This window comes from Toxotes jaculatrix, chromosome 11, assembly GCF_017976425.1.
Source record: "Toxotes jaculatrix isolate fToxJac2 chromosome 11, fToxJac2.pri, whole genome shotgun sequence".
Lineage (NCBI taxonomy): Eukaryota > Metazoa > Chordata > Actinopteri > Toxotidae > Toxotes > Toxotes jaculatrix.
Genome location: NC_054404.1, coordinates 13019018 through 13042876, shown reverse-complemented (window position 1 = coordinate 13042876; position 23859 = coordinate 13019018). Strand labels below are relative to the sequence as shown.

General features: G+C 41.7%; 1 protein-coding gene across 4 annotated transcripts; it reads left to right on the top strand.

Moving 5' to 3' along the window:
* Positions 1–3911: 3911 nt before the first annotated feature.
* Positions 3912–21714, top strand: ldb1a (LIM domain binding 1a). 4 transcript variants are annotated; one of them, XM_041049813.1, is made up of 11 exons: positions 3912–4049; positions 13516–13618; positions 14384–14428; positions 14659–14734; positions 15838–15940; positions 16260–16432; positions 16521–16643; positions 16756–16833; positions 16971–17094; positions 17282–17430; positions 18462–19320. In XM_041049813.1, the coding sequence occupies exons 1-11, from the start codon at positions 4022–4024 to the stop codon at positions 18684–18686; spliced, it is 1227 nt and encodes a 408-aa protein (XP_040905747.1). In that variant the 5' UTR covers positions 3912–4021; the 3' UTR covers positions 18687–19320. The 4 variants fall into 4 exon arrangements, with proteins under 4 accessions (XP_040905747.1, XP_040905750.1, XP_040905751.1 ...); XM_041049816.1 differs by lacking the exon at positions 18462–19320 and adding an exon at positions 19329–21714 and having other exon boundaries at positions 3921–4049; XM_041049817.1 differs by lacking the exon at positions 18462–19320 and adding an exon at positions 19329–21713 and having other exon boundaries at positions 3925–4049; positions 17282–17424.
* The last annotated feature ends 2145 nt before the right edge of the window (positions 21715–23859 follow it).

Here is a 23859-nt window from a genome sequence, read left to right as displayed (position 1 = left end):
CCAGCCTGGCTTGCCAGGTACCCTGTGTGTGTGTGTGTGTGTGTGTGTGTGTGTGTGTGTGTGTGTGTGTGTGTGTGTGTGTGTGTGTGTGTGTGTGTGTGTGTGTGTGTGTGTCTACTAAATGTGACTCTTACTGAATACAGATGAAATAGGATTCAGTTCTCGGAACTGAAACACTCCCACACTAATGGATGAAATATCCCATGTTTTGTGCCATGTAATCCACACTTCATGTTGGTCCATCTTTATTAGTTTTATGTAATAACGATGATGCAGATAATGCAGACTTCACTCAGATATCCAGATATCTCAGTCTTAAAATATAAGCACTATTGTGCATGTGAAAGTTATTGTTTATGATAATCATGGAATAGGCAAAAAAAGCTAAAGATCTAACTACATGAGAAAAATAAGAGATTTAATAGTCTTAATTTTTAAAAAGCAAATGTTGGCAGTGAATAGTGTACAGTCTAAGCTCCTGGATAAAGGTCAGTCTGATGTATTGTTCTCTGTTTTGTTCAGAAGCATGAGGAAGATGTTCACAGCATTTGCCAGCAGAGGGAGATGCTGTTCTATCACATCTCCTTGTGTCAGTCTGTCAACACTGAACTGACAGCAAACTGTGTAATAATTTATTTTCTGTCATAACTGCAAAGACAACTCTCTTGATTGGACCACAGTTACTTTACCTAGAAGGAGATTTTGAGTTGCAACTTCTACAACTCCAACTCCAAGATTTAATCGAGCCTTGCAGGATATTCATATTAGTTGAACAACATCACAGTAACAAGATAAGCCTACAGCTTTGGAGGGAGCAGTCTGATAAGATGAAAACTTGGAAGTAATATACTCCTACTATGTCGTTGTACCATGAAATTCCAAGTTCGAGCAGTAATATGGATTGTTAGATTTTCTTTATATGATGCAGCCCACAATTCACACTACAGGTTTTTTTGTGGTATATGAAGCCTATACTGTAAATCAGATCTATGCCTGATGTGGAGTTTACACAGTAAGAGTGACATGTGTGGGTGAGATGTACTTACTCTTTCAGTGAAATGCGTTGCTCTACTTCTCTCATCTGCACTCCTGCCTTATATAATTCTATAAACTGACCGGTGGCTCAAGTGAAAGCCTCAACAAATTGAGCTTTAAATGCACTTTGAGACCACTTCAAATATATTGCTTGTAAACATTAGAGTGGTTATTGATTAAAGATGAGGATGCAGATTATACCCTTACATAATCTGGGGCTATGACAGGCTCAAGACTGTGGTCTAAAGGATTTGAGACATCAGCCAAGTCAACCGTTTTTCATAAGCCTTTATAAAGTTGGCTTGAATTAAACAGCCTATTTTGGTAACTAGTAATTATCACAGATTTACTGCACAGTGTAAGCAGAACATCTGAGTCACTCTATAGATTAAATAAAGGGTCAGTCAAGGCAAACTTTTTTTTCTTTTTGGGATTGTTAAAGTCAGGACATACTGTACAGTACTGAATGACAAGTGCTCGTTCACATAGTTCCAGCAGTGCTAGCACAATAATTTCACTATCCTCTTATTCCTCATGACTAACTAATATGACTGAATTAGGTTTCAATGCCCCCCCCCCCCCCCCCCCCCCGCCCCCCTTCTGTTGCGTAGATACTTACTGTCATCTGGTAATGTTTAGACTTGTGGCAGTTCTGTTCCCTCAGACAGACCTGGGTGTGGGGCCAACTTTATTCTACACTATGACATTTTAAAGACAGTATGTTGCAGCAGTTGGTCACAAAAAATGTCCAAAGATACTTAATATATCAAATGTACTTCCATTTCATTGAATGGTGCTGTGACAAGAACATGGTTCTGACTATTTGACATAGTGTAAACATGATATTGCTTCAATGAGGAGTTGGAACAAGCTTATGCATAACACAGAATGATGCTGTCAAACTGTAAAATGAGATTATGTCGTCCATCCTTAATATGGGTGGACAACATAGGGTGAAATAGGCTGATAGTTGGTTAACTGCTCCTCACTATTGGGACCCAACCTGTGTCACTCTGGGGGCCACTGACGCACGTATGGGTCCGGGACAAGACAAACTGGGGGCCCCTGTTAGGGAGGTAGGCCCGTGTTTGTCCCGGTCTGTGTGTCGGGATGGGCGGAGGAGCGCGGAGGAGGCGGGGCATTTTGAACTGTTTTTCAACCAGATTATATTTAACACTATTTATAATCATATAAAAGATGTTGTTACAACAGTTGTGTACTGTGTGACAGTAAAAGTTTGCATTCATGCGGCCACTGGATTAACAGAAGTTAGGAGTAATTTCACCCATTTATTCATAGTGTTTAGCTTTGTAATTCAAGGATTTATTCTTTCATTTTCAACCATTAATCCATTACTTTTAGCTAAGCATTGCAAAAGTTTATCTAGTTTAGTTTATTTTGGTCATTTTCAACTCGAATACACATTTGTAAATTTGTCTGTCACATTTACTTAAATATCTGAACTGTGTATTCATTCCTTTACTTATTTCACCATTTTCTGTCACATTTAGTCATTTCAGCTGTTTAGCCATTAGTTTAATCATTTGTTCATTAGCTTATAGACGACAATTTCAACTGTTTTTACATTGCTTTATTACTATTTCAACTTTATTGCCATTACTTTTTAGACTTCTCTGACCCTTTGCTAAGTAGATTCTTAATTACAACATGTAGTATTTAATTTGTGCAAGTGTTTTTAAATGAAATTTTAATTTCTGTTTTGTCACATTTGTTGTATTTTCTTTTTTTTTTTTTTTTTTTTTTTTTTTGTATTTTCCCTTTTTACTTTTTCCTGTATTCAGTCAGAAACAGCTGAGTGATACGGTTCAGTCTGTTATCCATCTGACAGGATCGGGTGCACAAGCAACAAAGACATCCAGCTCATGGGAGTCAGTTATGTGCTCGTGTGTTTGTGTAGTGAAGTGTGAGATTATGAGATTATTGGCTCGGAGAACAGGCGCGCTCGAGCCAGGAGAAGTTATGGGATGAACGGGAAGGGAAACCAGAGACGTGGACGAGGGAAAGGAAATGAAACAAAATCACATCAAGCCACATCAAGCTGCAGAAAGGTCAAGGTAATATCAACAGGGCGAGGAGATTAAATTGACAAAGTGAAGTAAGATTAAAAAGCAAGGAAAGAGCAGAGAGAGAGGCAGCGGCTGCCGGGCAAACAGTCTGTAGTCGAGTCAGACTGTTTACATGCAGCTCCTGTTCGGTGTGAGCGTGTGCGCATTTCTGCGTGCGCGCTATTCCTTCCTCCCATGGGTCTCCAGTGTCCCTGCGCTCCAGGTGGGCTTTGCATTTTTAATCGATCCTGTCTGTAGTGATTAACACCACTCTTCTCTCTGCAGCAGAAAAACAGAAGGAAGGAGGGAGAGAGGGAGACAGAAAGAGAGATGGAAATCTGTCATACACGAGGCAGGGTGTGTGAGTGAGTGTGTGGGTGTGTGTGTGTGTGTGAGTGTTTGTTTGGCAGTAATGACCCTCTGCCTCTGGGCTCCTACTGAGTATGTTTATCTCCCACAGCAGTACCGGGCAAAAATAGACGATGCATCACTGCCACACACACACCTTGTGCATTTTTTCTTTTTCCTCTCCTTTGCTCTAATTGCCTCCCTCCTGCATTCTTCCTTTCACACACACACACACACACACACACACACCCACCTTCGCTCCGCTCCATATTACTTACTCCAGCCTCACATACCGTTAAGGCTCTTTCCTCCTATTTCACTCCTCTCTCATTTTCCCTCCCACTTGTGTTGCAATATGCCTATTAATGATGCAGCTAGAGCACCACTGCCAACTTCCTGCCTCTGACAGAGAGAGAGGAGTGTAGTTGTGGTGTACATGCCCTGCTTTGTACCACTCCCTCTTATCTCTCCACCCCCCTGTCTGTGTTGTTTTCCTCAGAGTTGGCCCATGCGAGCAGCGTGTGGACTGAGTGCAGCTGTTTCGTTCAGAGCAGAGCCCAACATGTGAGAAGATGTCTGTTGGAGGTTGCGCTTGTCCCGGTGAGTGCCTTCTCTCTCTCTCTCTATCTCGCTGTCCCTCTTCTCCCTCTTTCATCGTCCATCTATGTGCTCAGTGGTGCTGTCAGAAAGATGACTTATGTAAAAGCGCTGTAAAGCCGCCTAGGGCCAGCGTCAAGCTGCGTGTGAGTTTGTGTGTGCATGCATGTGTGCGATGGTGAAGCCATGCTGCACTTTCAACACATGTCCTAAAACAAGGTTATGGACTGAGGCTACCACACTTTAGGATTGAGTTGTTCAGCAGACCCTCTCAGTCACGCTAGCTTGCTGTGCAGTAGATCGATGCTTCTGAGATATCAATAAATACTTCACTTGCTGACTCTTTTCACTCCTTTTTACTCTTTTTCCCGGCTTTATCTGGCCACTCTAGGCCTGCTTCTTGATTATTTGTGCTCTTACATGTGTTGAAGAGTTTGTAGAAATCACTGCTCACTGTCACTGGAACTGTTTTTTTTTTTTTTGTATTTGTGCCATGGGTCAGAACTGAATGAGGCAAAAGTACTTTAATTTACTCCCTGCAAAATGGTTTAAAGCTGGTCTCTCTTGATGAGTTTAAACCATTAATGAGGGTACATAAGAAGATTTAACAAAGAGTTGAATTTGCGTGGAGTTAAGCTGCTGTTTGGATATTCGACAGCTTTTTGTCATTGTGACTTTGCATTTTCCATTCCTGCATATTTTTGTTTTGTTTTTTTTACGCAGTTGTTTCGCTTGGCTTGGATTTTCCTGAAATCAAGATTCTTGATCTCATGAGCTTTAAATAAAGGTTATATAAAGTATGGTTTACTGCCATTGCTTATGGTGTCCACATTCTGCTACTGTATAAGACCAAGATGAAGGAAATCTAGTGTTGTCGGAGTCTGTCTGCACATGTCAGTCTTTGGCAAGCAAAATGTTTTGGCAGTTTTTATCAAGTAGATCTTATCTGCCTAATCTCTCCCATAGAGTGTTTGGTCCTTTTTGACTTTGGAGCAATTTGTCTTTAATGGTACCCCAGTGAGAGCAGGCAGGCTACAGAGACAGTTGCCTTGTGCACAGCGAAAAGCCTCACAGTGCCAGGGGACGGGCTCTGTGCAGCACAAGGGAACGAGTAACAGATAGAAATTGAATCGTAGCATCTGCTCGAGGGGATCTCAGAGAAGGCAGATTGAATTAGGGTGTCAGTATCATTTTAATGGGGCTGCTCTGATTCATTGGTAGTTGGCTATCAGATGGAATAATATTAGAGAGGCCTCTGCTTGATGTTCTCTTCTCAGATCATTCCTTACCGTCTTCTGTAGTTTTCCAGTATCTCTGCCTCCTTCGCTCCCTCTGTTGACAGACTTTACTGTGGAGCAGAAAGTTTTAATGACATCCACATGTTTGTGAAGGATGTACCAAGAAAGAGGGTCCTCCAGAGAGAGAGAGAGGGTTGGTGCATGTTGCACAGCAACATTCAAGCGCACACAAAGATGTACACATGCAGACACGCGTGCGAATGCACTCCGTGTACGTACACTCACAATCACACAAGTACACCTTCATGACGCTCCTGCTAGAACAAGTTTAGACTGGTGGATCTCTCAGATAACCACAGAGCAACATTGATCAACACTGGTTTGCAGTTTCTCTCTCCGTCTCTGTGTGTGTGCGCTGTAAATCATTATATTTGAAGGCTGGTTTGTTTACATTCTTGTATGATAGTGGATGGAAGATCCTCCCCACCCTTTGTGTGTGTGTGTTTCTGCTCTGCAAAAACAAATCCTCTCTTATTCTAACATCACCTTCTCTTTTCACCTGGTCCTGGTCATCTTTGTTTTTGTGTTATCGGCTCAGAGTATTACTGAATGCACGACTATGAATTGAGCGTATTTGCATGTCTGCATGCATGTGGGAGAACGTGAGCCATAATAAGGAACAGACTTCTCCTGTCTGTCTGGTTCATTGACAACCCTGTGACATCCTGCTGTTGTTGTGACTTTGCTGTGAATCAGTCTTTTTAAGGCTTTGTTACCCGCATGAAGGAGATCCGTCCTAACACAGTGGAGCCAATCACATCCTTTGTTCAGACTAAATGGTAAAAATAGATTGCCTGTGAGCTGAAGATACCCCCCCTCCTCCATTTTCACATGCACCCACTCAACCATGCACTCCCCTCTGCTCACCACTCTCTCCATCTCTCACCCATTTCATTCTAACCCCTCCCTCCTGTTTCTGCCTTCCTCCTCTCACTCTCTCCCCCTCTTCCTCTTTCTCCCTCTCTGTCACTCCCTCATCCGTTGTTCACTGCCTTTTGCAGTAACAGTGGTGTTACCTCATGCAGAAAGTCACATGGCTCCTGATTGGAGAAAAGTGACTTAAAGCAGAGCCAAAATGGCAGCCAAACAGCCAAGGCTTTTTTGATTACCGTTACACAACAACACAACGGCCTCAGCTTTATCTCACTGCACTGAAAGCCCGTGCCTCTCTTTCTTTTCCTCCTCAGTTCTTCACTTCTTCTCTCTCTCTTCGTCCTCTACTAGTGAGTCTCTCAGATCTTGTTTGCTAGATCAAAATGGCTGTGTGTGCAGAGGCAGAGAGAAAGAAGGAATGTGTGGGAGACAGAGATGCTGGGGAGTCAGAGAGATGGCGGGGAGGGTGGGGGGGGGTGCAGAGTGGAGATGAGCTGTAGTGATGTCACATCTGCTGCAGGCCGACAGGATGGCAGTGGAAAGCTGGCATGTGCCACACAGCCGAGAAGAGGGGGAGGATGGGGAGAAAACTAAATGCGTGGGAAGGGAAAAAGGATTTTCTATCAAAGCGCACCTTTATTTGTGAGAGATGTACAAGTTGCAGAGTCTTTAGACATGAAAGCAGGTCTGATATTGAGACACAACATGACAGTAACAGCTCTCAGATTGAAATAGAGCCGTGCTGAAAACAAAAGCTGCGAGGGCAGCTGCAGAGTTGTTTGAAAGCTGTCTGCTGTGTCTCCGTGCCCCCTGTGTATGTGGGTTCAAGACTATTTAAGGCACAGGTCTGTTGTGTAAATACAGTATACAAATCATGATTAGTCTTTATAAATGTATCTGTTTGAGCCACTGGTTGGTCTCAAAGATTAACTGTGCAAACATACCATGAATGGCACCCACTAGATTTGATAAAGTGTATGTAAATCAAGATAAATGCTGTCATTTTGTGGCTATTAAAGGGATTTCTGCCATAAGACATGGATGAATAGATAATGTCAGCAGGTGGAAGTGTAGTTGGTGTAGTTGGTGGACTGACTCATAGGTTTTAATAGAATTTGCTTTTGAAATGTGACATAAAAATAAGCATTACTTGAATCTAGGGCCTCATGTCGTGAGTTAGATAAAGTGTCCACATTGTGGTAAAATCAAGTGCTGTGTCATAGTCATTTCATTATTCATTATCTGTGGAGAGGCTCCAAGATTAGTCTCTAAATAACTCCAAATAACATCATCACCGCAGTCTGTCTCTCTGTTCTTTAGTTTAAGAGGAGGCATTAAAACTGAGTTGTGTGGTAATATAAGAATACAAGTGTCAATTTTATTTTATGGTGTTTGTGTTTCTTCTTTTTTTTTTACACAGACACATTATAGAAGTTTTGGTGAGACATTTTTTTCATTTAGTTCCCTGGATGTTAGCACTGCAAGAGAAGCTGTAAAAACAACTGTCTTATTAATGGGGTTCACTGCTCAAAACTACCATTTAAACTGCACCAGATCCAATCTGTCAACAACAATCCTCTGTGGCATCCCTTGGGGAGTGGCTAGGTGTGCCTGGATTCAGATCAGTGGCCTCTGTCATTGCAAATGTCTGCAACATCAACCGTCGCACATACATTCGCATACTAGCTTTCTTTTGTTATCCCTCAGTTTATCTTGAGCACGTGCTATTTAACTTCCTCCTGTCAGACCACAGCAGCATCCTCTGGGTGCAGTCTGTGTTAGTTCTGTCTGCTGCCGCGTTGCTATCACTACCAGTCAGGTGTCGCAACAATTTCCCTGACAGGTTTGTTCTTCTACTGTGGCGTCTAGAAAAGCAGCAACAGGAATCTGAACATGCTGTTCACCACTGCTCTCTTCAGATATTCTCAGTATAACTTCACTCTCTCTCTCTGTCATAAGTCTGCGCACAGACACAATATGTCTGAAAGTTTTGGAAAATGTTTTCAAGGCATCTTTACATGTGGCCAGTATAAGGCACATGTGAAGTCAGTTTACCTTTGTTTTGTTTTATCAAGGTTAGGTTCTTCAAGTGTGAAAGTTGTCTAGCTGTATTGGCATTTGAGTAATGAACCAAATAATCAAAAACCAGATCCATTTTCTACTTTTCTTTATTACAGATCACATTATTATTCTCCATGACAGTCCAGTGTAGATGTTATGCACTCTGCATAAAACGGCACATGTAAAGTGGTCTTAGGAGCTAGAGATCTACAAATACTGTACAAGACTTAGTTCTTGTGTATATGACTGTCATATTCTGATTCTGCCTTTAGTGTTATCACTGCCTGCCAGCCTGGCTTGCCAGGTACCCTGTGTGTGTGTGTGTGTGTGTGTGTGTGTGTGTGTGTGTGTGTGTGTGTGTGTGTGTGTGTGTGTGTGTGTGTGTGTGTGTGTGTGTGTGTCTACTAAATGTGACTCTTACTGAATACAGATGAAATAGGATTCAGTTCTCGGAACTGAAACACTCCCACACTAATGGATGAAATATCCCATGTTTTGTGCCATGTAATCCACACTTCATGTTGGTCCATCTTTATTAGTTTTATGTAATAACGATGATGCAGATAATGCAGACTTCACTCAGATATCCAGATATCTCAGTCTTAAAATATAAGCACTATTGTGCATGTGAAAGTTATTGTTTATGATAATCATGGAATAGGCAAAAAAAGCTAAAGATCTAACTACATGAGAAAAATAAGAGATTTAATAGTCTTAATTTTTAAAAAGCAAATGTTGGCAGTGAATAGTGTACAGTCTAAGCTCCTGGATAAAGGTCAGTCTGATGTATTGTTCTCTGTTTTGTTCAGAAGCATGAGGAAGATGTTCACAGCATTTGCCAGCAGAGGGAGATGCTGTTCTATCACATCTCCTTGTGTCAGTCTGTCAACACTGAACTGACAGCAAACTGTGTAATAATTTATTTTCTGTCATAACTGCAAAGACAACTCTCTTGATTGGACCACAGTTACTTTACCTAGAAGGAGATTTTGAGTTGCAACTTCTACAACTCCAACTCCAAGATTTAATCGAGCCTTGCAGGATATTCATATTAGTTGAACAACATCACAGTAACAAGATAAGCCTACAGCTTTGGAGGGAGCAGTCTGATAAGATGAAAACTTGGAAGTAATATACTCCTACTATGTCGTTGTACCATGAAATTCCAAGTTCGAGCAGTAATATGGATTGTTAGATTTTCTTTATATGATGCAGCCCACAATTCACACTACAGGTTTTTTTGTGGTATATGAAGCCTATACTGTAAATCAGATCTATGCCTGATGTGGAGTTTACACAGTAAGAGTGACATGTGTGGGTGAGATGTACTTACTCTTTCAGTGAAATGCGTTGCTCTACTTCTCTCATCTGCACTCCTGCCTTATATAATTCTATAAACTGACCGGTGGCTCAAGTGAAAGCCTCAACAAATTGAGCTTTAAATGCACTTTGAGACCACTTCAAATATATTGCTTGTAAACATTAGAGTGGTTATTGATTAAAGATGAGGATGCAGATTATACCCTTACATAATCTGGGGCTATGACAGGCTCAAGACTGTGGTCTAAAGGATTTGAGACATCAGCCAAGTCAACCGTTTTTCATAAGCCTTTATAAAGTTGGCTTGAATTAAACAGCCTATTTTGGTAACTAGTAATTATCACAGATTTACTGCACAGTGTAAGCAGAACATCTGAGTCACTCTATAGATTAAATAAAGGGTCAGTCAAGGCAAACTTTTTTTTCTTTTTGGGATTGTTAAAGTCAGGACATACTGTACAGTACTGAATGACAAGTGCTCGTTCACATAGTTCCAGCAGTGCTAGCACAATAATTTCACTATCCTCTTATTCCTCATGACTAACTAATATGACTGAATTAGGTTTCAATGCCCCCCCCCCCCCCCCCCCCCGCCCCCCTTCTGTTGCGTAGATACTTACTGTCATCTGGTAATGTTTAGACTTGTGGCAGTTCTGTTCCCTCAGACAGACCTGGGTGTGGGGCCAACTTTATTCTACACTATGACATTTTAAAGACAGTATGTTGCAGCAGTTGGTCACAAAAAATGTCCAAAGATACTTAATATATCAAATGTACTTCCATTTCATTGAATGGTGCTGTGACAAGAACATGGTTCTGACTATTTGACATAGTGTAAACATGATATTGCTTCAATGAGGAGTTGGAACAAGCTTATGCATAACACAGAATGATGCTGTCAAACTGTAAAATGAGATTATGTCGTCCATCCTTAATATGGGTGGACAACATAGGGTGAAATAGGCTGATAGTTGGTTAACTGCTCCTCACTATTGGGACCCAACCTGTGTCACTCTGGGGGCCACTGACGCACGTATGGGTCCGGGACAAGACAAACTGGGGGCCCCTGTTAGGGAGGTAGGCCCGTGTTTGTCCCGGTCTGTGTGTCGGGATGGGCGGAGGAGCGCGGAGGAGGCGGGGCCTTTGTTTGTTCGTGTCTCGGCTGGCAGGAACAAAGGGTCCTGTAGTAGTAGTGGATAGGTAGCACCGTCCCCCAAACAAATGACATTTAAATCATAGAGCCGGGGGTTGCAAATTGACGGGAACCAAGGGAACTAGCGGGAGTGTTTTACTTTCCGTCGCTTGCCGTGCTGTTTGGGATCGTAGGGACTACATTTTCAACGGCCGGCGCTGGAGCCCCCCCCCCCCCATCCAGCCTCTCCGGCTAGCAAGCGAGGCTAGCTGGCTAGAAACACCCAGCGGAGGTGTTGAGCAACACCGTGTTTCGGTGGACCTTTCTCTGCAGGTAACTCAGACTAGCAGTCGCGCTACTTTAGCAGCACCACCGGTTCAGAATAAACGGCTGAAACGGAACCGTAAACAACTACGGGGAATTATAAGTGTACGGCGGTGGTGACGGTGGTGTAGCAGCTGGGTTAATAGCTTAGCAATGGCATCCGTCCTCTGCAAACGGTTAACAAATGCGGCCCTGGGGTTCAGTTTACGCCCGGCCGTGTGTGGTGGAGTAAACACCGGCTTACTGTTAAATGTCGACACGGTGCATGTCCACACATCGAGCAATAAATAGACCTCAGTAAGCACAGCAAGTATGTTGGGTCTTTGCACATTGCTTTGGATGTTTTATTGGCTAAGGGCCAGCCTCCGGATGTAGCTCTATTGTTCGCAATGAACAGTTTGGGCGGACTAAACTGCACCAGATTAATTTATTAAAAGTTAGCCTTTGCTACATTGGTCGTGCATCATGAGCTCTCATCCGATTTTAAACATGTTCTCAGATGAAGGGGCACTCACAGGCTGTAGTTAGGGTTAACCATCTGTGTTTGTCATGTGTGTTTTAACTCAAGATGCTTCCCTGATCCCGTCTTTCATTAAGACGTAATGTTTGGCCCGTGAAATTGTTGTTATATACATGGTTCTGTTAGACTGGGGCCTATAATATGCAGGTATTATGTGGATAAGTTTAATGCTGGTGATTGAGCTTTTTTGGGGGTGTGTGCGTCAGTGTTTATTAGAAATGAGAATAATACTGTGTGTCAGCAATATTAAAGACTGCATTAAATGCATGCATTACGTATTAGAGGCAGTATGATACATATTCTCGTTTGACATCAAACATTGTTATTATGAACAAGATTTATAGTGGAGGAATTATTTGTTACAGGGAATTTGTGTTTTTCACAATGGTCATTAGCATCAGACTAAACAAAGGCTTATCATATTGGGATGAATGCTGTCTTGGGCTAATGGCTGGTGACGTTTGGGGGGGGGTGAGTCTATAGGTCAGAGGTAATGCATAGAAAACCATTGTCGGGTGCTCCTGAGCAGGTTTGCCCCCTTACTAATGGGGAGGAGAACATGACCTGCCATGACTCTGTCTGGTTTTCTGAAGCAGGGAAGAAAGGGATGAAAGTAAATTAAGGAGGAGTTGTAGTTGTTCAAGGAGCTGAGAGAGAGGCTGTGAAGGAAGAGGGAATGATTTGAGTTCACATAGGCATACTTAACCCCAACTCATGCCTTTCACCTTCCATTTGCATTTGCCTTGACCTAAACCACCGTCATTTGTGGAGGGGTCTGTCTGTGAGGCATCCATTAGTTCACCAAAAGTGATGTGTAAAGATAAAAAATTAGATTAGATCCAGTTAGATTGGATCCTGCATGAAAGAGACCCATGCTGGATGTCCATGTTTCTTCCCATTTCTGTTTTAATTTGCTACAATCGCCATTTCATATGCCAAGCTGACAGTGACTGACTGCTTTGCATAAATTGCGACTGAGTCAAAGTAAGAAATTAACATTATGCTGCCTTCAGGTGCCTGTTGGGAATACCTGATTTACAAACAGGGCACGCATAAACACCATTATCAAGTGGGCAAATACAGAAACAGGCAGCGTTTTCTACGCTTCCACTGTTGCCAATTTTATGGATGTATCACTGCCACAGGGATTAAATTCCTCTGGATCACTTCATATTTTTCTGTATTTGTGCTAAAAAGTAGGCTAACTGCAGGGTGGTTATGACGGGTCAGTCTGGGTCATATTTCCAGGGGTTGTTTTTTTTCTTCCAACATCCCAGTCAGCCACTTGTGTATCTTGCTTGTGTGTAAAATATCTTTGGTCAGACCTAATTACACACAGTCGCTGTCTGTGTGAGGTCTCATGGAGCAGAGATGCAGAATAGACGTTTTCTCCGAGTCCTGAATTGTTTGAGCATGAATGCCTTATCTGGGAAGACAAGGGTTAACAACAGCCAGGGCAGAGAGTGGGGGGATGGGTAGAAGAGGCAACTAGAGGGGGAGAAACACACATACACACAGTGCAGAGAAGCATGGTTAGGATCACATGGGGCTGTATGCAGAGAAGAGGGTTCCCTGTAACTGTACGGATGGTGCAAGAACACAAAGAACATACAAGACCATCTCCTCTGCTTGTATCCCCCCATTTCACTGATTGTTTTCTCAGATTTTCTGCATGCTAATAAATATTGCTGTTTTTTCTTTCCTCATGATGATTTGTTTTGTTGTCCATTTACCAGATTGAAGATACATTAGATAATGAAAGCAGCAGGAAATTGTTTTGGCAGCGTGCTTTTATTTGAGTAAATCTCAACAAAATCATCCCACATTAGATTGCTTAGATGCTGCTGTGATTTGAATGAGCTAAATCTAAATCTCCTCTAAATCTCTGCTCTTTTTTTTCTCCCCCCCACCCCTCCTCCTCTACCCTGTGGTTGTGTACAGGCTGTTCGTCAAAGTCATTCAAGCTGTACTCTCCTAAGGAGCCCCCCAACGGCGGCAGCTTTCCCCCCTTCCACCCAGGCGCTATGCTGGACAGAGATGTGGGGTAGGTCTGGGTAATGCTGTCAGGACAGGAGCTGCTCTGTCAAAAGGAAAAGATGAAAAGATATCTAAAACTAGGGCACCTTTTGCATTAATCCAGTCATTAAATCATGAAATTTATTACTTCTCTGATGTCTCCTTTTTACTTCTTGCGAGCTTTAAGTCTTAATATTATAATTTGTCATCCTGACCTAGATATTTTTACACACGAATACAACCTGTCTGTTTTAGATGTTGGTCGTTTTTGTACATAATGATTTGCACTGATGTTTTATGGCTTACATTTTAATGTGCTTTGTCACACATTTTTCAAATTGTGCTGTTGGATCACCCAGCCTTTGATAGTAATATTGAAATAAAATCAAGTGAGAGTTGACTACACAGAAGCAGACTAAGCAGGTTTTAAATGCGTGGCCTAAAAAAAGCAGAAAATAGAGAAGAAGAACATTCAGCTTAATTTAAAGTAATTTAAACGATAAACTCATTACTTTGTACAGTTCTTTACAGTTAAATATATTTTTAATTTTGCAAGTGATGAATATTTTAACTTTTTGTTTTTGTGCCTCTTTATTGTGATGTAATTTATATTTTTATCTGAAACAGTGTTATGTAATATCAGGAACTGAAATCAGTTACTGGCTCTAAATAGTTTTTTTTTTGCAGTTCTGAAATCAAGATGTAGAAGTCATAGTATATAAACCACTTTCCTTATATTATTAAAAGCACATGTGTGGTATTATTTTGATTTCTTTGAAACTTTTCCTCCTAGGCCTACACCCATGTACCCCCCCTCATACATGGAGCCTGGAATGGGGTGAGTACACTGATGCATATAGCTGTGGTTCATCATAGCTTAGAAGTAATGAATAAAACTTAAACTTGGTGCTTGCTATTCACACTAAAAAATATAGCCCTTAAATTGACCTGTATTTAACTGAAGTTTTAGACTGATCTTTGCTTGTACCATTTGTTTGCACTATGGGTGTGGAAAAGTCCCTGAAGCAGCTCAAACTCTGGAGAGTTGAATGCCGTTTTCTGTTTCAGGAGACCCACACCGTACGGGAACCAGACAGACTACAGGATATATGAGCTGAACAAACGGCTACAGAATTGGACAGAGGTGAGAGTCACGTCATCAGTTACACAGAGAGTAACAAGACCTCAACCTGAACAAATACAGAGCATCAGTGTTTCGTTTCCAAGTTGTTTGTGATTACAGTCTGTAATACGCGCTACATTCTGCAGCTTCTGAGAACTACATGTTTCCAGATTTTCCCTCCCAGATGCTGCTTATGTGTAGCTAACCATGCTAGGGATTTTGTGGGATATTAAGCTTGAGAACTCACTTAATTTACATTCAGAGTCTAATAGGATTATCTGATCAACCTGGCTGAAATGTAATTGGAGTGCCAACTGTTTCTATGCCTGGGCGCGCAACTGAGTAGCTGTTAGGAACCGTTATTTTCCGTGCACACCACAACAAATACATGCACCATAACCTGTGTGCAATGGAGAGATTTTAACAAAAGTAATGTTTTATGTCCAGCAAAACACCTGGTATTTGAATGAGCAGCATGTCATATTTAGAAAATTCACCCTCTGAACTTCAGTTTTGTTTGTACTTCTTCACTGAACCAGCAAAACATTTACTCCTAACCAAAGACTTACATGTTCAGAACCACGTGCATGCCTCCCATGTTGTGTGGTTGACCATCATAAAGCATGCACATCTGTTCTCATGCGATCTGCACACTTCCAGTAGTTTACACAAACTTCTACAGATTATTTGGAAGTACAATAGAAGGGCTATAGAGCTGCAACCTATGAGGAAACAAGAATTTCTGCTTCTTTTAACGTTCTGCTTTTTTAAAAAACGTTCATTATGTTTGTTTATTCAAATTAACTTCTGTAACTTCCTCACATGCCTTGAGTAAACACCTCTTGTTGGTTTTGATCAGGGTTGAATGCTAACTGGTATTTTTTCTTTATGACAAATGACCCACTTAGCTTGTTTCATAAAAGGTAACCTGAATGAGAACTGTTTCATATTAAAATGGAGAACATGTAGTATCTATTCTGTCTTCTTCCTGTGTTAGACATAATAGATGTTTCATTTTATTGTTATGATTAAGTAAATCGCCTCGTGTGTCATTTTCGCAAAGTTTTAATTTCAGATTTGAAGGAACTGAAAACTGAGAGTAATGATTCTTCTTCTGCTTTCAGGACTGTGACAATCTCTGGTGGGATGCCTTCACCACAGAATTTTTTGAGGATGACGCCATGCTCACCATCACTTTCTGTCTGGAAGATGGACCCAAACGATACAGTAAGATATTTTTTTTTATTTCAAAAGCACAATCTTGAGTTCTTCAGGTATTTTCAGTTTCTTATTGTAAAGACAGTGAACTATTTTATTTTGGTGATGTATTGGATGTTTTGTATATCTCATCTTAAATTTTCATATATTTTGAATCCTATTTTGTCCTGGCAGATAACTGTTAGTAACATTATGTATATTCTTTCTGCTCTACAATTTCTCCATAATAATTTGGTCCTATATATGGCTGTGTCAGATTATCTGCTACTGTACATTCAGGGCAATCTTTGAGTATTAATTTTGATTTATCAATCATTTTTCTCCGTAGCCATCGGCAGGACGCTGATTCCACGCTACTTTCGAAGTATTTTCGAAGGGGGTGCAACTGAGCTGTTCTATGTTTTGAAGCACCCAAAGGAGTCCTTCCACAGTAACTTTGTGTCGCTCGACTGTGACCAGTGCACCATGGTGACACAGAACGGCAAACCTATGTTCACACAGGTACGTTTAATGTCTCACCGGATAAGTTGTTTACTCCTTATTGCTAACATTGTGACCTCCAACCCCTGATCTCTCTTCTGGAAATAAGGTTTGTGTGGAGGGCCGTCTGTACCTAGAGTTCATGTTTGATGACATGATGAGGATCAAGACGTGGCATTTCAGCATCAGACAACACAGAGAGGTCCTACCCAGGAGCATTTTGGCTATGCATGTGAGTTCTAGACTAACGCAAACAAACAAACACACACCCTCGCTCATATGCACATCATGTGTCATCATCATACATGCAATTATTCATCTCACCTTTTAACTCAACCATGTAGGATCCCCAGATGCTCGATCAGCTGGCTAAAAATATCACCAGATGTGGGCTGTCCAACTCCACGCTCAACTACCTCCGTGTAAGCAAATACTCTTGTGATCATGTTATTGTTTTTGAAATCAGTAATTCAGTTTACCTCAACAACACATGCAACGATCCACTAACACCATTTCATGTCTCTTTGGTTCCTTTTTTTTTTTTTTATCTTCCCTAAAGCTATGTGTGATATTGGAGCCCATGCAAGAGTTGATGTCCAGGCACAAGACCTACAGCTTGAGCCCCAGAGACTGCCTGAAGACCTGCCTCTTCCAAAAGTGGCAAAGAATGGTAGCCCCTCCAGGTAACACACACCTTTAATATTGCTAGTGGCAATTACAGCAGTGTTGCCCTTATATCTGTTAAGCTATGAAGTACTCATAATCAAATACAGCCGCAGTTGCACGACTTTCTTAAGCCGCAGAGACACAACTGATTTATAGAGATTAATTTACTTGACTATGAAACCTCCTCCCTTTTTATACTTGTAGCTGAGCCAGCCAGACAAGCTCCAAACAAGCGGCGGAAAAGGAAGGTGTCCGGTGGAAGCACCGTGAGCTCCGGCGGAGGCAGCAACAACAACAGCAACAGCAAAAAGAAGAGTCCAGCCAACAGCTTTTCACTCTCCAGCCAGGTACCTGTAAGCATTACATCTACTTGACCTCTTTCTGCACCTCCAAGTTCAGCTGAGCAAGGCGTGGGAGGATAAGACAGAGGGTGGGGTCCGGGGCTTGGAAAGGTTAGAAGGTTATTTGTGGGTGATAGCTGGGGCTTGTTAGTGTGCTCAGGAGTAGATACATCAGCGGGTTATGATGGAGGTAGCTTAGACAGGCTTCTGGAGGTGGGGTTTGGGTTCAGGTGTGGTGGGGTGGGGATAAGGATTGATTTCTATAATTCTACAGAGGATTATTAGAATTAGTGAGTAGATCCCCTCATGTGAACCAGTGATGGGCAGTCCCTGGTCCTCTGGGGCCACAGGTTTATGGGTTTATTTATATAGAGGGGGCACAAGTGACCTCCATCTCTAAGTAACGGTATATTTTGGGGCCATGGGGTAGGGTTACCTTGCTCTGATTTCCAGTGGGACAGTTAGGGTTTCTCTCTAAATCCGCTGTATCAACTATGGTTTTAGAGTTACCACCAAGTCTATCAGAGCACATCATTCACACAGCACTGCTGTCTTTGCTTACTTGGTTGCTTGATTGAGCGAACGAGACCCGAGGTGGAATGAAACCCCCCCCCCCCCCTCCATCCCCCTCCGTGATGCAGCACTCAAGGATCAGGGATGCCCACTGCTGGCCAGTAAGGAAGGCCCTTTGACCCTGGTTCTTGGAACAGGGGCAGGGAGTCAGGGCCACATGGACTACTGAGCTGTTAGGGTGAATGCCCTGACAACGTTTTGTGCTTGGGTTCAGAATGAGAGGACACTAATACCTCAGGATTTTAACACTTGGGGGACCACTGGTCCCTAAAACGTAGACTCACGTTGAATGATCAATTATAATGGATTTCATAAATTGAAATTAATTTGCAAAGCTGGAATTGAACCCATTTAGATCGCATCTAGACCATAACCACGTTACAGTTACAACTCGTCCGTGCAGCCAGTCATTCCGCGCACCCCCCTGTATTATGGGGATAATATGTACCGGCCCTTGCTGTCCCCTTTAGGACGTGATGATGGTGGGAGAGCCCACTCTGATGGGAGGGGAGTTTGGTGACGAGGACGAGCGTCTGATCACGCGGCTGGAGAACACGCAGTACGATGGGGCGAATGGCCTGGAGGATGAGGACAGTTTCAACAGCTCGCCTGCACTGGGGGCACACTCCCCCTGGAACAACAAGGCCCCCTCCAGTCAGGAGAGCAAGAACGACAACTCCCAGTCGTCCCAGTAGAGTGCTGAAGTCCCAGCCAGCCCCTTTTTCATTGCTTAAAACCTACTGGGACCCACCTGAGCCAACACGCTAGCGAGAGGAGTCAGGGAGGGTGGCCTCGAGCACTTGTGTTCAGTTAATTTTTGTTTGTTTTGTTCCGTTATGTTATTTTTAAGACAAAAGGAGAGTGATTAGGGAAAGGGACAATAGCTGATGGACTGCCTGAAGGACAGGGTCAGCAGAATCCCACTCTCGATCCCTCACATTGTTGCACATGATCAGTGGTGCTCAGCCTTGGCCCTTGTCTGCTCGGCAGTCCTCTTAGATGTGTGGTGAGGCTGGCGGGGTGGCAGTGTGTGTGCATGTGTGTTTTACCCCCCCATCATCGCTCACCACAGAGTTTGGGCCAAAGTTGGTGTGTCCTAATGTCCGAGTGCTCGCCATGGCGACCATGTCAGTGGGTTCTTGTTCCAACCTCGGGTCTCTCAGGCGTGCGTTTTGCTTGACGACGCACCTCGATGTTTCTGTTGTGTTCATGTCACAGGGAGGAAATGCTTAGCTTTTATTTAACTTATTTTTTTGCAGGCTGCAGAAAACTGTGTGAACTCTTAGTATCAAAATTCAACGTTCAGTTTTTAAAAACTCAATTATTTGTTTTTGTAGGACCTGGTTGGAACAAAAACCTGTACAGTGCCGGAGCTTGAGGACCGGAGTTGAGAACCACTACGCTAAATCTTACCCACAAACACACACTCACACTCACTTACTCACTCACACATACACACATACACACACACACACACACCCACCCACACCCACACACCCATACCAGTGCACACACTAACACACACACTCACCTACACCTACACCATAAAACATTGAGGTACTGGAGAGAGGTGGTACGTCTGGACCAGAGCACCAGACGCTACAGAAGTGTGTTTTCATTTTCTATGTTTTAGACTTGTTTTGAGTTTTTTTTTATTTTTGTAAACAATTTCTAAAAAATAAAACAGACAAGCAAGCAAACAAAAACACCCCAGAATATTCTTTGCACTGTTTTCCACTATTAACTCCAATCTATTTTTCTTATGAATTGACGGTGTATTTTTTCTTTTCTATTATTGCTAATGTAAGAACTGTAAAACAAATGAAACCTGCAGTATATTAATGTATAAGTATTGCTGTTAGATCATTCTTATTGTGATGGTAATAACTTTCATGTAAGTCTATGCTTGATATAATGTCATCCATCTGTGTCAGACATCACACTGTCATCTGGTCCATTGGCTTCAGTGCTAGAAAACAGGCTGTGGAGAACAAGGCTAGTGTTATAATAACTGTACTGGAAACCAGTTTACCCACTAAATTTCCATCAAACGCCTGGTTTGGATCTGTTGTCTTGTCATTGCAGAACTGTTTGCTTTGTCTCGAAATCTCAATCTGGGGGTCCTCTCTTCAGAGAACATAATAACAGAAAACTCAAATTTGCTACTCAAAATATTTTAAAAACAAGTTTTGACAGGATTGTAAAATAAGAAAAAGAAGACTTTTGTATTAACTTAAGTTTCCCAGAAATGTTTTTAATCACAATTAAGAAAGCTGCAGACCAAGGAGCTACATGTAAAGATTCTTTAGATATTGATTACACTGCGCTGTTTTATGTTTTATGAAGAATCATTTTGTTGGCTTTACTCCTCATGTTTGTGTCTGTGCTTGTATATTTTTAGCTAGTAATTTCTGTAAAAGTTATTCTATGTATTCCCCCCTAGAACTATGAGAAACTCAATCTAATGTAAAGAGATGAAAAGCCTCTTAAAAGTTTTTTTTAAACGTGATTTTTAATGGTACAATCACTGATAAAAGAATTTTGCCCTCATTTTAGCAAACTGTATTTATTTTTCTATGTACTGACATTCTGTTTAGGTCCAACCCACCTGTACATTACTCATGATAATATATGGAGGAGTTTGTGGGGCTGCTGAGCCAGTTAATGCTAATAGAGGTCATTCCATTACTTTTGTTCTTTGACTTGCGGCTCCCAGGTCATCCCGACCTGTTTATTACAATGGTTCAGTATGTTCACAGTAAAGAGATATTTAATAGCCATTTTCTGCCGTTGTAGGTTTCTGGTCTATCTGAAAACATGTCAGATGCACTGCAAACCAATAAATAACCACATTTAGAGAAAACGTTAACTTCTAAGTTGTCCTTTTTATTTATTTATTTATTTTTTTCTGTGGAGTTGCTCAATTTTATGGTGAGTCATCTTATCATGTGGAGCCTGGAGGTTTTCAGATGCTGGAAATTTGCCATAGTGGCGCAAGCTTTACTGATTTAATAAAAAAAACAAAAAACATTTAATAAAATTTACCTAAATCTTAAATCATATGATTTTTATGGTTTTGTTTTATAAAGTATTTGATGGACGTTTTTCAGATACATTTAAAGTCTGTAACTGAGAAGTGAAAAGTGCAAAACGCAAACTCGATTATTCCATTAATGGCCAAATATTCTGCTTGTTGACATTGTTATTCTGGATAAAAGACCCACAGGAATTGACCTTAGGCTGCTGTGTTACGGTTTTTTGTTTGCGTGTGTAGAATAAAATGGAAAATGTTGCCTAACTCTTTGGCTTCAACATCAGCCAGATCCCAACTGACAGCATTTGGACAGTAATTTGCAGACTCTCCCAGCAGGGGTCTCTCAGAGCTCCATTACAGACTGAGCAGCCTGTCAGAAATTCCTCCATCATCATACCAGGCAGAAATACTATCTATAAATTGCTACTGACATGTGAGCTGTTGTGTTCAAAATCCTTATTCATTGTCCCTAGCACCCCCAGTTTACTTTTGTGGTGTATCAGTTCAGCAGGCTGACACAGAATTTAATCGAGGGGCAATTTATTGACACAGTGTTTTTTGAGTTCACGAAATTTAGGGAACATAAGGGTTTCTGAAAAACAAAATGGCAATGTACCCATAGCTGGCTCTTGTAGCACCTCATCACAGGGGTGATTTTATATCTATATTTTTTGCCAGGTTTCTGTCATTGATAATTCATGTATAAAGATGAATTTTCACCAAAAAAAACCCCCAACTCTGTTGTCTTTATTGGACTCAGCTGTGATGATTCTTTGTAGAAAAATACTTGGCACTTTGTTGTTAAAATGTTTATTTTTTAGTCACACAGAACAAGAACATAAAAAAATTACACAAACAAGACCTAAAAAAATGATAAATTACTGACATTTACTCCAGTGTGCTTTGGTAAATCTGACCTCAGTGAATTTTTAAAATCACCAGATGTTGAGCAAAATAAACATGTTTTGAACAAAAGTTCTTTCTTGGCGTGCAAAATGGACACAGGAGCTGTGCTTAGTGCAGAAGATTGAATTTTCCTATTGAAACAAAGTTTGAAGTGGAATGTGAGCAAGACCCTGCAGACCTTGCTTCTGAGTTAATAAATAACAAATTGTCAAGGAGTCTAACCCATTTCTATCTGCCAGCATTTTTTGTTTTTCTTCACCAAGGCAGAACTAACTAAGAAGATGGTAGCCATGATGGTTGGCAAGAAAAGAGAGCTACGAAGTTGCTACAATAGTGGCGTCTGTAATAGATAGCGATAGTTATAGATAGCTGATAAAGCAGCTATGTGTCCGCTTCTTCGGCCAAGCTGGTGAACAAGCATCTCAGACATGTGATCCAACAAAAGGTACAATGTAGTTTCTGATGTACAGTGGGTACGGAAAGTATTCAGACCCCCTTTAATTTTTCACTCTTTGTTATATTGCAGCCATTTGCTAAAATCATTCAGATTTATTAAAAAAAGAAAAACTGAAATATCACACAGCCATAAGTATTCAGACCCTTTGCTGTGACCCTCATATATTTAACTCGGGTGCTGTCCACTTCTTCTGATCATCCTTGAGATGGTTCTACACCAGGGGTGTCAAACTGTTCCACAAAGGGTCGGTGTGGCTGCAGGTTTTTGTTCCAACCAATGAAGAGCACACAGTTTGACCAATCAACTGTCTGAAGACTGAGATCAGTTGATTAAATGAGTCAAGTCTGGTGTGCTGCTGCTTGGTTGGAACAAAAACCTGCAGCCACACCGGCCCTTTGTGGAACAGGTTTGACACCTCTGTTCTACACCTTCATTGGAGTCCAGCTGTGTTTGATTATACTGATTGGACTTGATTAGGAAGGCCACACACCTGTCTATAGAAGACCTTACAGCTCACAGTGCATGTCAGAGCAAATGAGAATCATGAGGTCAAAGGAACTGCCTGAAGAGCTCAGAGACAGAATTGTGGCAAGGCACAGATCTGACCAAGGTTACAAAAAATTTCTGCTGCACTTAAGGTTCCTAAGAGCACAGTGGCCTCCATAATCCTTAAATGGAAGACGTTTGGGACGACCAGAACCCTTCCTAGAGCTGGCCGTCTGGCCAAACTGAGCAATCGGGGGAGAAGAGCCTTGGTGGGAGAGGTAAAGAAGAACCCAAAGATCACTGTGGCTGAGCTCCAGAGATGCAGTCGGGAGATGGGAGAAAGTTCTAGAAAGTCAACCATCACTGCAGCCCTCCACCAGTCGGGACTTTATGGAAGAGTGGCCCGATGGAAGCCTCTCCTCAGTGCAAGATACATGAAAGCCTGCATGGAGTTTGCTAAAAAACACCGGAAGGACTCCAAGATGGTGAGGAATAAGATTCTCTGGTCTGATGAGACCAAGATAGAACTGTTTGGCCTTAATTCTAAGTGGTATGTGTGGAGAAAACCAGGCACTGCTCATCACCTGTCCAATAGAGTCTGAATACTTATGGCCGTGTGATATTTCAGTTTTTCTTTTTTAATAAATCTGCAAAAATTTTCAACAATTTTGTGTTTCTCTGTCAATATGGGGTGCTGTGTGTACATTAATGAGGGAAAAAATGAACTTGAATGATTTTAGCAAACGGCTGCAATATAACAGAGTGAAAAATTTAAGGGGGTCTGAATACTTTCCGTACCCACTGTGGCATGGGAGCTAGTTCCTGACCTTTGAATCTTATGAGAAAATCATCTCAACATAAGGTATGCTCACTAGCTTTATGAGAACCACATCTCATAGTCATCATGGAGACAGAAAGCACTCTGCAAAACGGAGAACATCTGTGGTATCACCAAAATCTTAAGTAAAAACAAAACCTGTCCATC